The following is a 17,028-nucleotide window of genomic DNA, read 5'->3' as shown; positions in this document are numbered from 1 at the left end:
CTCCAACGTGGCGGATGACAGGTATTTGTTTACGTATTCTCCATGCAAGTTACACTTCCGGTTCACTTGTTCAGAACGAGGCTTCGGTCTTTTTTCCCTTCCGCTGGATAGAGATGGTGAGAGAAGACGTTATGTTGTGAATGAAAATCGGTTGTCATCAATGTCGTTGTGCAACAGTGTGATATTTTGAACAATTTTTTAGAAAAATAAAGTTCTATATTAACCTAGATATGATATATCGACCGATTTAATCACGAACACAAGAAGAAACTTAATTGTAAAGAAGCGTGATTGAAGTTTGTTTTGGTTTTTCGGTCATTTAAAATTGTTTGCATTATTACGGAATATTCAACACTGTATAAGAAAGTTACCAGGAACGCTGAATTGTAAGCCAAGAAATCTTAAGTATATATCTATTGAAGTATCACTATTGGAGATCGGGTAACGAAGAGACCCCCCCCCCCCCCCCCCTTTCATAAGTTGCACGATTGCTTTCCTCGTGTTATATATGTCGATAGGTTACCGGCAACCAGGCAACGGCTGATGATTGCTGAACTACATCCACTAAGATATTTTATCCCAACTTGTTTTTCGTGAACTCGTCTTAGCATGTATTCAATGCATACATATATTGTATGTACACCTGTTAATTTGTATAAACTGCATACTTTTGTCAAGTCTTGAGCATTGGTGTTCGAAATTTTATTAATAAAGTCATTAAAATGCACTTGATTGACCAAGCCATGGGTAAAATGCATTAGCATAACGAACAGGCATGAAACGCTGTTTTGGAGAAATCGAGGATTTTGCTTTGAACCGCTGCGCAATGAAAAGAACTAGTCAGTATTTATCTCTAACAACATTTGCCAACTGAAATTGCCTCCTAACCCTTCTTTAATGCTGTCAGTATCCAATAATTGATTCTGTGTAAACATTGACTTTACCGAGGACCCATTGCAATACGTCACATTCACACCTGCCAGTCCTGGCCTGACATTTTAGTATTCCAATAATTTTCAAGTTAAAAAAATTTATAAAATGCTATTAATTCTTTCACATTTTTTTTTAATCAAATGAAATAAATCAAAACATAAAATCCTCAATCATGCTAATATATTTTGAGGTCATAAACTACGTTAATTTTTTCAAATCAAAGGACGATAACTGTAGGAAGTTGCATGTGTGTGAAATTATTGCCATGTAGGCATATATAGATTAAGAACTTAAGAAGGCATTGCATACATTTGCATCCACTGAAGTAATGTGACGACGGTATCTCTTGTTTATTTCAGACTAAGGGAACATCCAGCTTTGGTAAACGTCATAATAAAACCCACACTGCCTGTCGGCGGTGTGGACGACGGTCTTACCATATCCAGAAGAAGACATGTGCAGCTTGTGGATATCCCAGCCCCAAGAGGAGGCACTGTAAGTCAATTTAACATGTCATTGAATGTACAAATAAAATGTGTTCAACTTCAGATGATGGAGATGTAGAATGTGGCTATACATGTAAAATGAATTTTGTTTGCCTTGGGATTAGATTTTATAAATTACATACATGAATACATATAACTCATAGTGGTAACTGGTTAATATGCAATCTCAATACATATAACTCTTAATGGTTTGTATCCAATCTCAATACATATAACTTATAATGGTTTACATCCAATCTCAATACATACAACTTGTAATGGTTTGTATCCAATCTCAAAAAGTTAGGTTTTCTTTGTGTATTGAACTATCAACCTCAAGAAATCTTTGATCTTGAAAACAGGTTTTATGTCCCATTTTGCATATTAATTTTGTGTCCTCGGAATCTAAGATTTTCATTGACACCAAAATCTTTGACCTGGTTCCACTTTGTTGAAATCGGGGGGGGGGGGGGGGGGGTGTTAGTGTTTCCCAATTGGTAATTTACTTGAGGTCACACAAAGTACCCTTTGTGTACATACTACCAGTTTATGCAAAAGTTTTTTAGACCACACAGGACATTCGGTCCTGTGTAATCAATGAACACACCGGATCGAACCAAATTTTGTCAGATCGAAAAACCTAATGTAAAAAAGTGAAACACGTGAAAATGCAAAACCAAGGGAATCTTATTTATTATACTAGTAATACTATACCAGGGATCCCTCCCGTATAATACTTTAGACAGTCCATGCGGTTTTAATCACATTCATTTATTTGGATTTGTGTGCTATTTTTTACTTATAACAAACATTTAAATGACTCCGCATCAAAATAGTAAAGTTCAAAACCGGACACTGAGGCGTCGGACCTAAGGCACTGCACATTGGTCAGGTCCGACGGTCCGATGTCTTTCGCATAGACTGTACTACTGATGTGTTTCACATTATAGTAGGGGAAATGGCTTGTGCAGTGAAAATGAGTTTTGTCATTAGATGTTTATATAAGATATATATATATTATATATATATATCACATGTGACAGTGTACTCCTTTATCCATTGCTTAAATTTTCATTATTACACAATATTTTCCTACTCTGTTTGTGACATCATAAAACAAACTTCAGTTTTACGTAATTTGTTTACAAAATGTCAGGAAGCAAAATCCCGAACAATACATTAACGTACATTTATAACTGGGAGGAGGGGGGGGGGGGGGGGGGGGGGGGGGGGGGTTAACATGCTATTATGAAAAAAAAGAATCTCTTGGGGTTTGATATGATTTATATTCAACTTGTGTGTTTCCTATCGCCAAGGCTCAGGAATAGATTACACACAACTCATTGAATTTAAATCAAACCGTGGGTGATACTATATACAAAACATTTTTGTATTCGATTTTTGCTACATGTCACAAATTTGATATTTGTCACGTTATGTCCAGAAAACTGCTATATCACACTGGGAATGGTGATATCACACCAGAAATAGTTATAATGCCCTCCAAAACAGCTATATCATCCCTCGCACATTTTTCATCTGCATTTAGTAGAAGTTTTGTCAAAATGTATTTCCTAATGCAGTATACCAGAACTAATCTTTGAGTTGTTTGTTACTTATTGTTTAATATTTTGTAGTTGAATGGAGTGAGAAGGCCAAACGAAGGAGGACAACTGGTACAGGTAGAATGAGGTACCTGAAAACAGTGCAAAGGAAATTCAGGTAATTCATTAATTATGTGATAACTTGTGCTTAAGTCAAACTTCATTTGACCATCTGTTTACAGAGATTTTTCTACAATCAAGTTAGGTCTAAATATCATCCCTTTCAAAAACAATCAATTTTGTTGTTGTCTGTGTTTTCCTTTAGTTGTTGACTCGAGAGTTTTCTGATCTGAAATTTTAAACATTTTCAACTTTCCAGAACCATAGAACCAATTTCAACTAAATTTGCCATATTAAAAGTCCTTGGGTGTGGGGGATGTAAGTTGTTGAAATGAAGGGCCACACCCCTTTCCAAAGGGAGATAATTTAAAAAAAAATAGTGAAAATATGGTGATATCTTTTAAATATTTTCTAAAGAACCACTGAACCAGAAAAGACTAAAATATTCCTTAATTATTAGAGATTCAAATTGTTTAAAGAATGGAACCACTGGACCAGAATAAACAAAATTTAAGTGCTTCCTTATGGCATAATTATTGGAGATTCAACATTGTTCAAATCATGGATCTTAGGGGTAGGACAGAGTCACTATAAGGGATTAAATATTTATATGGTGTATATATAGAAAAAATCTTCTTTTGAGAACAATAGAGCAATGATTAGTTGAACTGGGAGGGGGGGGATAGAAAGTTTTATATGGGAGTATATTGGGGGAAACTTTAAAACCGTTAACAGTGCCCTGAATGGTTGTAATTCAAGCTTGTTCAAATCAAGCCCAGGAAGTAGGATGGGGCTATGCCCGGTCCACATCAAAATTTAGTTGCCCACTGACTAGAACACCTTTTATTATTACCCTTCCCCACCTCACCCCAACCCACCCGACAATGTGGCGATTTATAAATGGGGTCAGTGAACCCAAGAAACCAACAAAAAAAAATACAGACAGAAAAGAGTATCACAGTGATTGTGATAAGACAAAAAGATCATGGAAGACCAATTGACCGTGACAAGAAAATGCGGAATTGGGTATGACTTATTTGTATTGTGAGTTTATACTTGATACCTCTCCTTCGGGTAAAGGGCTAGGAAACATGCTCATTAGGGGCATGTGGTATAGTGTTGTGGTGGATTGGTCGTCCATGGTTCCAAGAACTTCCGTCCTCTTTTCACTGTAATACTCTTTTCTGTAATGCCATCAAATGTCACAGGGTTCCGATTGTTGCCGGTTGCATGTTAATAAACTAAACAGCATAACAAAACATGAAAATACTTTTCAAGTAAAAGGTGTTGAAATTTGTGGGTGACTAATTTTGATGTGGACCCTTAGAATTGCAAGATTCAGTAACCCACATGGCTACCAAAGGTTTGAAGTTAGTTTTAAACCCTGTATGATTCATGATTATATGGTAGAAAATCTTGAAAACCTTTAGAAAATCTTATCTAGGACAGCAAGACCACATTTAAAAGTCATATTGAATGACATTGAAGCATCCCCATGTTGTGTAGGTTCAAGTTTGTTTTAAATCATAACCTCATTGGGCAAGGTAGGGGGTTAAAATTTGTCAAAGGATTAAAGTAGGTAAAAAATTAAAATAATTGGAAAATTGCAGGACCAAAGTGATTCCAATGAGTGTTGTGGCACATGGTCCTATTGTTATTTTGTGGCAGTACATTTGGTATTGTTTTCAAGATAAAAGTTACAAGACCTACAGTATTAACATGTAGTTACATATGACTTTGCAATAAGTGTGAATTCATTATGAAAGTGTTCATTATGAACATGTCTAACTGTACTTAATTTCCATAGAAAAAGCACTGCTTGCATTTAGCTGCAGAACTAGAGCTCTCTGACATGGATAAAAAATTCGGATATACCAGGGAGTTCATAGCACAATATTTTCTGTGCATCATTTTTTTCTGAAAAGGGCCTCAATTGTGCAGCTAGCTTTCACGATGCTTGTTCAGAAAAATGATCTATAAATTGCAGTCCTTCAAGAAATGCTTCAAATTAATCATTGTCTTTAAATTTATATTTCAGGAATGGATTCAGAGAAGGAACAACTCCCAAACCCAGAAAGCGTGCAGCAGCTGCACCCTCTTCAACTGTAGCAACTAAATAAATACTTGGGAGGAAGTAACCCTCGTTAGTGTTATGATTTTTGACCGACTCAGTTTTTTACTCAGAGGCTTTCATTATAAAATGGAAGAATAACAATCAACAAAACATTGTCTTGTACATTGTACCCTACTGTATACATAGTAACTTGGAACTAGTATGCATCTTATAATCACAGGGAGTAAAGTAGTGCACATTGCTAATTATCCTCCTGCAAGACAATCTGCAGACTCATCTCTTGTCTGCTTGTTAAGCTGAAAGTTAAGCACACAGTCCAGCTAGTTGTCTACCTCGTATTCAAAAACTGATTAAAATCTTTTTCTAATACATGTAGATGATTTTTATATGCTTGTCATAGACGAATCGTATTAATCAAGACAGAAACCGCTAGGACAATCAAAACTTGATACAGCCATCAGCTTGGTGCCGTGTATCTGTTCATCCTTGCGAGAAGGATAGATTTTTTAGCTCAAGTGAGCTATTCTGATCACCCGTATTTTGGCGTCCATCCATCTGTAAACTTTTAACATTTTTGACTTCTCAAAAACCACTGGGCCAATTTTCAACCAAAGTTGGCACAAAACATCCTTAGATAAAGGAAATTCTAAATTGTTAAAATAAAGGGCCAGACCACCTTCCAAGGGGAGATAATCAAGAAAAGGTAAAAATAGAGTAGGGTCATTAAAAGATCTTATCAAGAACCACTGGGCCAGAAAAGATGAAATTTATAGATAAGCTTTATTAGGTAGTGCAGATTCTAAATTGTTTAAATCATGGCCCCCGGGGGTTGTATGGGGCCACAATAGGGGACCAAAGTTTTACATACAAATATATAATAGGAAACATCTCGAGAACCATGATCATATCTGTATCCAAACATAATGGCAGGGAAAGGAATCGATGTGGAAAAACCTAGTTTTTCTGCCGACTGCTCCGAGAGTTTACCGTGAACAGGAAGGAATATGCCGCCAGTAGAACATGTAGGTGAACACTAGGGCTGTGCGGTGCACCGCAATTCATACCATTCGATTCGATGCACCGATTACAAATTTCCGGATTTCGGTTCGGTTTAGATTTTAATTACACCAAGACAACAAATATGGCGTCCGAGTGATGTTGAAAACGTGGTTTTTTATGCAACGGAGATTTAAATCACTACTGTGTTAAGAGTTAGCATTTTCACCACTCAGATACCAACAGAATATGGTCCGTAAGATCATTGCAGTTTATCTTTACATGACATATAGCATTTCTGTCAGTGGTGGAGTGAAATCAACATCGTAGGTAATGACACAGATTTGACAGTTAACATGAGAGAAGTAAATCAATAAAGGAGAGATTTTCAAAGACTCTCAATTGATAGAATTGTTGAATTTTTGCATATCAATGAAAACAATATCATATAGATTTTAGATTCACTATAGATTTGTTTAATAATCCAAAACTTATGCAGCACATTAATATAACAAATGTTGATAGACTGTCAGCGTTTTCTTTTTTCTATCAAAGTTATAAAATGCCATTATGAATAGATATGATGTTTACAAATGACAACATATAGTTATATAACTTGAATTAAATCAAATCAAATATGCTACTCATTAAAATTGTTAATTTTTGTGGTGTCATTAGATAAATAGGATCTAACATGAACCGAATCGAAAATAACCGAACCGTGCTGTTCTGAATCGAAACCGAACCGAATCGAGCTAACCCTGAATCGTCCCAGCCCTAGACTGTATACATGGACGCAATCCTTTAATGTGGTTTGAATACCATATGTTAATTGTGGAACATGCACACTAATGTGCCATTTTCACCGCTCATTTCATAGCGATGTAGGGGGGGGGGGGGGGGGGGGGCCGAGTGGTTGGAGAATCGCGCTCAAAATCACACGCCCTCTCACCTCTGGTCGGCGCAGGTTCAAATCCTGCTCGCGCCGATAAGTGAGAAAGTTTCCCAGTTTACTTCCGGAAGGACGGTGGAGACCAGGTACATTCAAGATTGTATCTGGGTTCTCTCTTCCACCACTAAAAAATGAACGCCTGAAGATAACTGGAAAAATGTTGAGTGTGGCAGAAAACGGCAAATCAATCATAGTATGTCCCCTACCTTGATTTTGTTATGTATCCCTAAAGCACGTCATATATCGTGATATAAACTGAAGCTCTATGGGAAATACTGGGACAGACCAGCTATAAAAACCTGCAATTTACGGCACGAAAATCAACTATTAACGGCTTGGAATAGAAGATGGGTGACTATCGAGCACAGAAGGACAAATATCAAAGTTAAAATTGAAACTCCAGAATAAGAAAAATTTGCATTCTAGTTAAAACAATCAATCCATAGTTTCCAAAAATGCTTTTTCGATGGGAACATTGAAAAAATCCTATTTAAAATCACGTATGTACGCGAAAAACGCACAAAAGATGGGTGAACTTGGCGAACAATAAACCTGTAACGTGTTCATGAATGGGCACCGGTCGCGAATCGAGAGTTTAAAATCCGCATTGATGGTACCCGTAATTTACAATAGATAAAGTACCGTACTAAAACGCTGTCCAAAATATTCGGAATATAGCTCGTACTTCAAAGAAGAAAATTTAATCAAAATCATCATCAGAACTTGTGTAGCCGTGTGAAAATTTTGTAAATAACTTTTAAGTTTTATGATTAAAAAGAATTGAATTTGCAATTGATAAGATTGTATAATAAAGTTCTACTAGAAACTTATGCCAAAACAATGGCAAGCAGCTTTGATTTTATTTAATTTCCAATTTGATGTAATTACTATTTTCCCGCCAAAAGTTTGGTGAGCATTTGGCGCCTCTTATAGTCATGTGACTTTAGACCAGGGTTGGATTTTTTCATATTGTCCAGTGGATTTGAAGTGTACAGACGTTTGAGTTTTAGTTATAGTTGGAGTTATTTCGCCATCGTGGTATGTCTGGTTTTTCTTTGTTTTTATGGAAGCAATAGCATCGCAGTTGTTGGCGCTCTTAATTATATTGCTAATATCTAACAAAGTGCATGTTTAACTTTTATTGCAGTTGCACCAAAGAAGCTTTGAAATATAGTTTACAGCTTTATATTTGATAAATATCAAGCCTAAAGTCCATAACTTTGGTAAGTTATACTATTTAGACTGTTTAAGCAATATAAAAGTCAACTAAAGCAATAATATAAATATTTTGTTTTTAATCTTATTTTTCTCACTTATTAAATATAAATAAGTTCGGTGGATCACTTTTATAAATTGTGATTAAAGTGCTTGAATATCATTTGATATAACTTTATGCTAAGTTTCAAATGATACAATATATGTATATATAACATGTATAAAATGTATATATGTATTTGACGTGATGTACATTTTCATGTCATTTTGATATGCGGCTTTCTGTTTGTTACAGGGCATTTCAGTTTATTCTATTTGAATGAAATATAAACACGAACTTTTAACAAGGATTTACGCTGTTGTTGTATTTCTATCAACGCATCGTTAGTTACATATAATACAATGTTTTCAATCAATGAAGGAGATGTAGATTTTAAAATATTGGAGCAAAACAAATTTACTAACAACTGTGCTCTCTCTTGTCTGTTCTCAACCTCCTGTGTTTGAGACATAACATAAGCGTCATGCCACTTTGGTTTCTTCCTTGTTCTTGACGAACGTCTAACCTCCTCTACTGAGTCATCTTCTACTAGCTCCTCCTCAGCTTGTACTTCTGCATGATCATGCGCTTCATGGATTTCCAATGGCTGTGGTGCCATAGTCGTATCCTTCTGTTTATCAGTGTGTCCTCTTTCAATTTGTATGGTGACAAATTGTTCTTCATCTTCACTATCTGATTCCTTTCTCTGTTCGTCCTGTTTCTCCTCTATCTGCGGATTTCTTTCTCCAAGGCCTTTTCTCTCTGCTGGTTTAGGCCTAAATGTCGTCCCAATAGGAATAATAAGATTCCTATGAATAGTTTTCTCATGCCCATCCTCAGCTGTAATTACATACACAGGAATATCTGTATTCGGTTGAGATTTGATAGTGTAAATTGTTTCTTCAAATTTGTCTGCAATTTTGTGTTTTCCATCATATGCCAATATTTTCAATAAGACTTGATCCCCTATATTCAATTTCTTTGCTTTAGCTTTCTTGTCAAAATCTGCAATCATTTCATATTTGAAACCAGATATATCTTTCAACTCTTGTCGAAGACCAGACCAAAATTTGGACTTCAACATCTCATCTGATCCATAACTCCCTATCAACCCTTGTTCAACAAGTTTCCTTAAAATGTCTTCCAGTCTACATGACCATGAAGTAACATCTTCAGTCTGTTCTTGCTTAGCGCTGTAAAATTATCATGCCATGAAGTTGGAATTTCTATGTTTGAAGTGGGCAGTTACAGAGAAATTTTATGATTATCTCTATGGGCATAAATTCACCGTCAAGACAGATAACAATCCTTTAACATACGTTTTTGTCATCAGCAAAGTTAGATGCCACAGGTCAAAGATGGGTTTCTGCATTATCAGCTTTTGATTTCGATATTATTTATAAGCCAGGAAAACAGAACACAGACGCTGATGCTTTATCTAGGTATCCTAATTCCAATAAGAACATCAGTTCGGAGACAGTCAAAACAGTATACAACTCTGTGCAAGTACAACAACACATCATTAATATGGTAGAAACAGTAGAACCTTTTGATATAATTGAAGCAACAGAGTTTCCAGGACAACCATTGGCTCAGCTAGAATTGAGAGAACTTCGGAGAATTCAACGAGATGATCCACTTATTAGATTTTGGATAAATGCAGTGAAGGCAAAAGCTCTTCCAGTGAAACACAAAATTCCAAAAGGCAAAGATCATATGAACATGTGTAGGAACTTCAACAATTTGAAATTAAAAAGAGGGGTATTATACAGAGAAATTAAGAGTCAAGACAACATCATCAGTCAACTTGTATTGCCAAATCAACTTACACCTATAGCTTTAACAGGACTACACAATAATATGGGTCACCCAGGGAAGGATAGAACATTTTCTTTATTAAGGGATAGATTTTTTTGGACAGGCATGAACTCGGATGTAGAAAATTGGAAATTAAATAAAATCAAAGCTGCTTGCCATTGTTTTGGCATAAGTTTCTAGTAGAACTTTATTATACAATCTTATCAATTGCAAATTCAATTCTTTTTAATCATAAAACTTAAAAGTTATTTACAAAATTTTCACACGGCTACACTTGTTTCACAGGCAGCATCATGTATATCAGACATTAAGCGGTTTTTAACACACGCATACCGGTAATCACAATGATGCTTGGAGTACCAAATGACACTGGATATATACGCGCAACATTCAACAGTAAGTGCTCCGCATTTCCATTGACATATTAAATGATGTGAATGATTTGTGGTGTAAATCATGTGGAATAGCGTTTTCTGTATGGTGCAGTATTAATTAATGCTTTGATTTAGATTCAGTTTTCCCCCAACAAATGTTTTGAACAGCTTTTACAACCTACTGGTACTAATATACCGAATATGATGAAGGCATCAGTTCTCGCCTCCTTTGGTACAACTCTTGAGGTCGGTTTTACATTTACACAACGCACATTAGCTGTTAGATTTCCCAGCAAATACAAATGGGACAGAAACAGAAATTGATTTGCTTTTGTACTGAACTGTAAGTTCATTGTGCCTTTTAGACAGTCTGCACTGGCTGCATATTTGGCATTTGTCGGGATCTCTTCAAGTAACTTCTTTTTAACTTTTAAGTTTACATAAACAACATCCATACTTCCCAAGAGGTCCCATACATGTTTACATTTATTCACTAGCTGCATGTTGGAATCAATTACTCATTAAGACTACATGTTATGAGGAAAACTTAGCATAAAATGCCAGAGACAAATAATTATGGGAAGTCTAATAATTCATAAAAAAAAAATAGGTTTGAAAAATTGGTATTCGAACCACGGATATGCAATCTTCAAACTTCAATGAGCCTGTCGCTATACCACCTCGGCTATCCATATCGTGAAGAACTTTCGAATTTCAAGCTATCTAAAGTCACCCGACGTGGACATAGACATTTTCTTGATAATACGACAAAAGTTATACACACGAAGTAATTTTTTTCATAGAGTGGATCAAGTCTCCATACTTTTATTTACAAAAACATTTTACACCTGAACATGTACCAATATATTTTACTCAGTTCACAATGGAGACTTGGCCCAATCTGTTTAAAAATCTACTTGGGGAAACGTCTTGTGTACGATACATATACTGACAGTCACATATTTTTGTTATGTCTTCCAGATAAATTGTTTAAAGCTGAAAGAATACGATGTCGTCATGACCTTAAAATATACGCACAATCTAAAGCTATATGACATTGTAACCCCCCCCCCCAATTACGAAATAGCATTTTTTTATATTTATTTACACGACAAAAATCGCTTCCGAGCCCCCCCCCCCCCCCCCCGAATCTATAATAAATATGTATATCTGTGATATGTCTAATGATTTCAGCTAGTTCTACCAGATCATACGCCGAGTTGTAACATCAAAAACTGTATAAAAAACAGAGATGAATGATGAACAGTAAGGAATACACAGTAAATTCACCGGACACTAACTAAAACCACAGGCACCTGAAGTGTGGATAGCTTGCACAGGCAATAGCATCGCTTGGGGTCGAATTTATTATATAAAGAGTAATAGTAAATTCGACCCCAAGCGATGCAATTGCCTGTGATAGCTTGTATAGATCTTATGTACACCCCCCCCCCCCCCCGAATGAAATTACATGTATTTTAAATACAGAACCAAACATTTATCCAAAATATGTTATTTCCCCACCGATCACCCTCATAAGTCGTGAATAGTCAGTTTGTACCTTCCGTAAGCTTTTGAGATGACCACTTGTGAGATACTACGTATATTAGTACCTCACAAGTGGTCACTATTGCCGGTGAAGGGCTACAAAATTCAGGCCTATGCTCGGCGCTTACAGCCTTTGAGCAGGGAGGGATCTTTATCGTGCAAAACCTGCTGTGACACGGGGCTTCGGTTTTTGCGGTCGCCTCTTGCGACAAGCAAGGGGGTATTGAGGACCTAACCCGGATCCCCACGGGAACGAATATGAGGGAAGGGGATATAACGTACGGTAAAGATTCAATATAGATCACGTGTATGGATCGAAAGTTTCATGGCGGCGGAGTTTAAATTCTATAATATCAACATGTGTGTATAATGAGAAATCACGCAGGCATATAGCTTTAGATTGTGCGTATATTTAAAGGTCATTACGACATCGCATTAAGTGTGTTGATCTGGACGAGAGTGTTTACACGGTAATGATTTCAAATAAAAATTTGCATTGGTTCTGCATTGACTGTGAAAAGCCGGCCTTAATAGCAGCAAAGTCTGACAAAGACATCGAGGAGAGGCATATATGAGCACTATCAACGAGTGGCTGGGGGAGACAGAAGAGAGAGAGGACAGGAAAGCAGACAAATTGTTGTTGAGGAATTGAGTGAACGAATTGAGATCTTGGAACAGAAAGATGAGGGCAAGACTATTAAACCCTGCAATATTGACACTGTTAGAGAAACGATTGCTAAACAGAGAGAACGTGAATTCCTGGTTAGGAACTTGATCATTCAGAATCTTCCTGAATCATCAAAGAGTGAGCACGAGGAAAGACGAGTGGAGGATTTGGCATCGATGGAAACTGTACTGAAGGTGATAGAGATCAAGGACAAAGATATAGTGGAGACCTGTGTGAAAATTGGTAAATTGGATCGTGGCAGAACACGTATAACTAAAGTGACTGTAAAGTGTTGATGTGAAAGAAAATCCTCAAAAACTCCAAGACACCAAAGAAAAATAAACCTTGGGAACATTTTCGTGGGACCAGACATCACCAAGATGCAGAGAGAACAAGAATTTAAACTTATAGTGGAGGTACGCGACAGGAAGGAACAGGAAGAAACTGATATTTTTCATCAAATGTAAGCTGAAATAAATTCAAACCGAAGCGCGACTGATTTCCCACATACTTTATGAAGGCTTGGACAGAAACGAGGGCGATAGGAAAGACCGAATATAAATAACCCCTCGTTTCTACAGAAACTATGTGTACCGCAGCCCATCAAGCAACAGTGAGAATAACAGATGCCAAGAGGAACTCTTTCGTCAAGTAGCGGATAGGAATTTTCAGGATTTGATTGTGGTGGGTGACTTTAATTATCCGAACATTGACTGGGATAACTGTGTTGCGACTGATAGGGACAATTGAGATAGTGACCTATTCACAGAATGCTTAAGGAATTGTGTTTTAACACAACATGTAGACAAACCTACCAGATATCGGGGAATGAAATACCATCTTTACTGGATTTAGTGCTTACAAACCAAGCTAATGTGATAAAGGAAGTGAAATATGAAATGCCATTGTGGAATAGTGACCATTGTACGTTAGTGTTTGAATATGCGTGTAAGGTTGAGCTGGCACACACTAAGACAGAGAAGTACAAATATGACAAGGGAGACTACGAGGGAATGATAGACCAAGTGTTCAGTAGAAAGCAGAGTTGGAGTGAAGGTCAACCCAAAACGTTTTGGAATTACACCAAGTCCAAATTGACAGTTAAGAGCGGAGTTGGTGATTTGAAAGACAAAGATGGTTGGGTTCACAATGATGACGAAGGGAAGGCAGAGACACTCAGTATTTTTTTTTTCCTTTAGCGTATTCACCAAGGAGGACCCTGACAATATACCGGATATGGAAAAGAGGTCAAAGGAGAGCAGCCTACTGGATACAGACATAGCAGACGAATCTATTCTAAAGAAACTTCAGAACCTCAAAATAGACAAATTATGTGGACCGGATGGACATCATCTGAGAGTACTTAAAGAAGTGGCTCAATGCATCACAACACCGCTACGGATAATATACAGGAAGTCCCTGGACACTGGACGTCTATCAGCTCAGTGGAAGCAAGGTCAGGTTACGCCAATATTTAAAAAGGAGATAGGAGTACACCTGGCAACTATAGGCCCGTCAGTCTAACGTCAGTACTATGCAAAGTGATGGAATCGTTGGTAAGAGAGGCAGTGATGAAACACATGACAAATAATGATCTGTTTTGTGATGAACAACATGGTTTGTTCCTGGCCGATCTTGTATGACCCAGCTGTTGGTCTGTTAAGATGATTGGACGGAGGCCCTCTACAGAAGAGACCCACTTGACGCTATGTACTTAGATTTATAGAAGGCGTTTGACACCGTGTCACACAAAAGACTCTTGCATAAGATCAAGTGGTATGGGATTGATGGTAAAATACTTGCATGGATAACCGATTTTCTGAAAGGATGAACACAAAGGGTATCAATCAGTGGCCATACGTCGAGTTGGTCGAGCGTGACAAGTGGAATGTCACAGGGAAGCGTGCTGGGACCAGCACTGTTTGTTATCTTCATAAACGACTTGCCTGATGTTGTGAGAAGTGTAACTCGTATCTTTGCTGATGACACTAAGGTATATGGCAGAGCATCCAGAGTTGAAGACAAAGAAAGGTTACAATTAGATGTGGAGAGACTCGCAGACTGGTCGAAAGATTGGTTCTTGAAATCCAATACCAGCAAGTGTGGCGTAATGCATCTTGGTCATAATAACCCTTAGTACAGTTACCACAAGCGGGACAGTAATGGACAAAACAGAGAATTGGAAACAACTGAAATGGATAAAGACTTAGGTGTTCAGATTGACAACAAGCTGACTTTCACCAGCATGTGAACTCTGCCGCTGGAAAAGCAAACCGTATCCTGGGGCTACGGTACTCAAGCGATCGTTCACTTGCAGGGACATGGTTGTGATAAAGAAACTTTTGATACAACTATGGTGAGACCAATACTTGAGTATGGTAATGCTCCACGGATCCAGCAGTACACAGGCAACATTGTTAAGATCGAGAGAGTTTAAAGACGAGCAACAAAGTTATGCACAGAGTTAAAAGATCTACCATACGAGGAAAGGTTCAGAAGATCAGGGCTGCCATCCCTGCACCACAGAAGACAAAGAGGACATATCCAGACATACAAGATATTAACAGGAAAGGACCGAGTAGACCAAAAACTACTGCCAACAGAACACCAGGACACAGCAAGAAGCTGGCAAAGAGACACTGTCGCTTAAACATCAGAAAGTACTCGTTTGGCTTGAAGGTAGTAAATGAGTGGAACGGATTGCCAGATTGGGTAGTGTGCCAAAGACACCAACGATTTTAAAAGTAAACTAGACAAGTTCTGGAATGTCATGCAGTACTCCATAAGACCCACGCATGCAACCGTTAACTATAGTAGAACAGAGCGGGAGTTACAGGCTATGTAGCCTCCATCCTGTAGAAAAGGTATCAAGGTATATTTAAAAAAAAAATGACAGAATCTCAGAAAATGCCGGGCTGCGATCAAGATCGTAGCGGCTAGCCTAGAGGTTACATGTAGGTATGGTGGCTGATTTGTGCTATTTTACAATTTGTCGTTTCGTTATTGTGAGGCGAAAAGTAGCTAATATTATAAAAAAAATTTTTGTCTTTCCGTTTATTTCCGGACAAAAGGTCGCTAAATATGGTTTTCTTGTCTTTTCGTCTCGAAATGAAAAAGGACGATAAAGTGTGAATTGGCACAAATCGGCCACCATTACTAGCCCCTAGGCTAGCCGCTACGATCTTGAACGCAGCCCAGGAGTGATCCACTTTGATTTAGATCTAGATTGACCTGTAGCTATAGATGCGTTAAATTTTCTATTGATGGAAGACGACTCTAGCAATACATGTATTTGATTTGGATCAAATATGCAGCAGTGAAATTACAAAAGATATTTCTAAACCCCTATCAAAGTCTGTCAGCATCGACCCCTCCCCCCGAAACACCCACACCTCCTCAGACTATTAACAGATTAAAACAAACTGCTGATGAAGAGGTCCAGACGTCGTTTGAAGCTCGTCAAACAAATTCAACTTGGAGAAACACCCACTGGGACTGTAAAATAAATAATTCAAGGTAAACAGTTCATAGATTTGCAAATATCAAGAGCTACAAAGTTTATATACATAAATAGAGAATGAAAATTCATTGAAATAAAAATTTCATTGAAATTGAAATATTCATTCCAATATTCAAAAGCACTGCCGACAACAGGAATTGAACCCGTTCCTCTTTCCTGCAGGAAAGTGTGTACCATGTAGACCTTAAATGTATGTTGGAATGAATATACATTATTAATATTTCCAATAAAACAATTTTAAAAATCTACTTAATAAGTCATATTTTTCTGTTTTAGCATGATGTAAACACTATAATTCATGCTACAAAAATATTTGATTTTTGACAATTAAAAAAAAATTGAAATGCAAATTGAATATAAAAGTGTATCTTGATCTTTTCATTAGACTGGAGCAGAGAATGAAGAGACCAATCTATTGCTTTTGAAGCGATATCAAAAGAAAAATTTAACCATTTACTGGAGAGATTCTATTGTGAGGCGAGGCCCGAGAAAAATGAACAAGAGGCCCATGGGCCACATCGCTCACCTGAGTCACCTTGGCCCATATCTGAATATTTTCCCTATATATTTCTATGTAAAACTTTGATTCCCTGTTGTGGCCCCAACCTACCCCTGGAGGCCATGATGTTTACAAACTAGAATCTGCACTATGTCAGAAAGCTTTCATGTAAATCTCAGCTTTTCTGGCTCTGTGGTTCTTAAGAAGAAGATTTTTAAATGACCCCCACCCTATTTTTGCATT

The 17,028-nt window shown here is 37.3% G+C and overlaps 1 protein-coding gene across 1 annotated transcript; it reads left to right on the top strand.

The window, feature by feature from the left end:
* Positions 1-14: 14 nt before the first annotated feature.
* LOC125669300 (probable 60S ribosomal protein L37-A) lies at positions 15-5,220 on the top strand. Its single transcript, XM_048903769.2, has 4 exons — positions 15-116; positions 1,293-1,428; positions 3,056-3,140; positions 5,121-5,220. Exons 1-4 carry the CDS (start codon positions 15-17, stop codon positions 5,200-5,202), a joined length of 405 nt encoding a protein of 134 aa, XP_048759726.1. The 3' UTR covers positions 5,203-5,220.
* Positions 5,221-17,028: the final 11,808 nt, after the last annotated feature.

This window comes from Ostrea edulis, chromosome 4 (assembly GCF_947568905.1).
Source record: "Ostrea edulis chromosome 4, xbOstEdul1.1, whole genome shotgun sequence".
NCBI lineage: Eukaryota > Metazoa > Mollusca > Bivalvia > Ostreida > Ostreidae > Ostrea > Ostrea edulis.
This window is presented reverse-complemented; position numbering and strand designations above follow the sequence as displayed.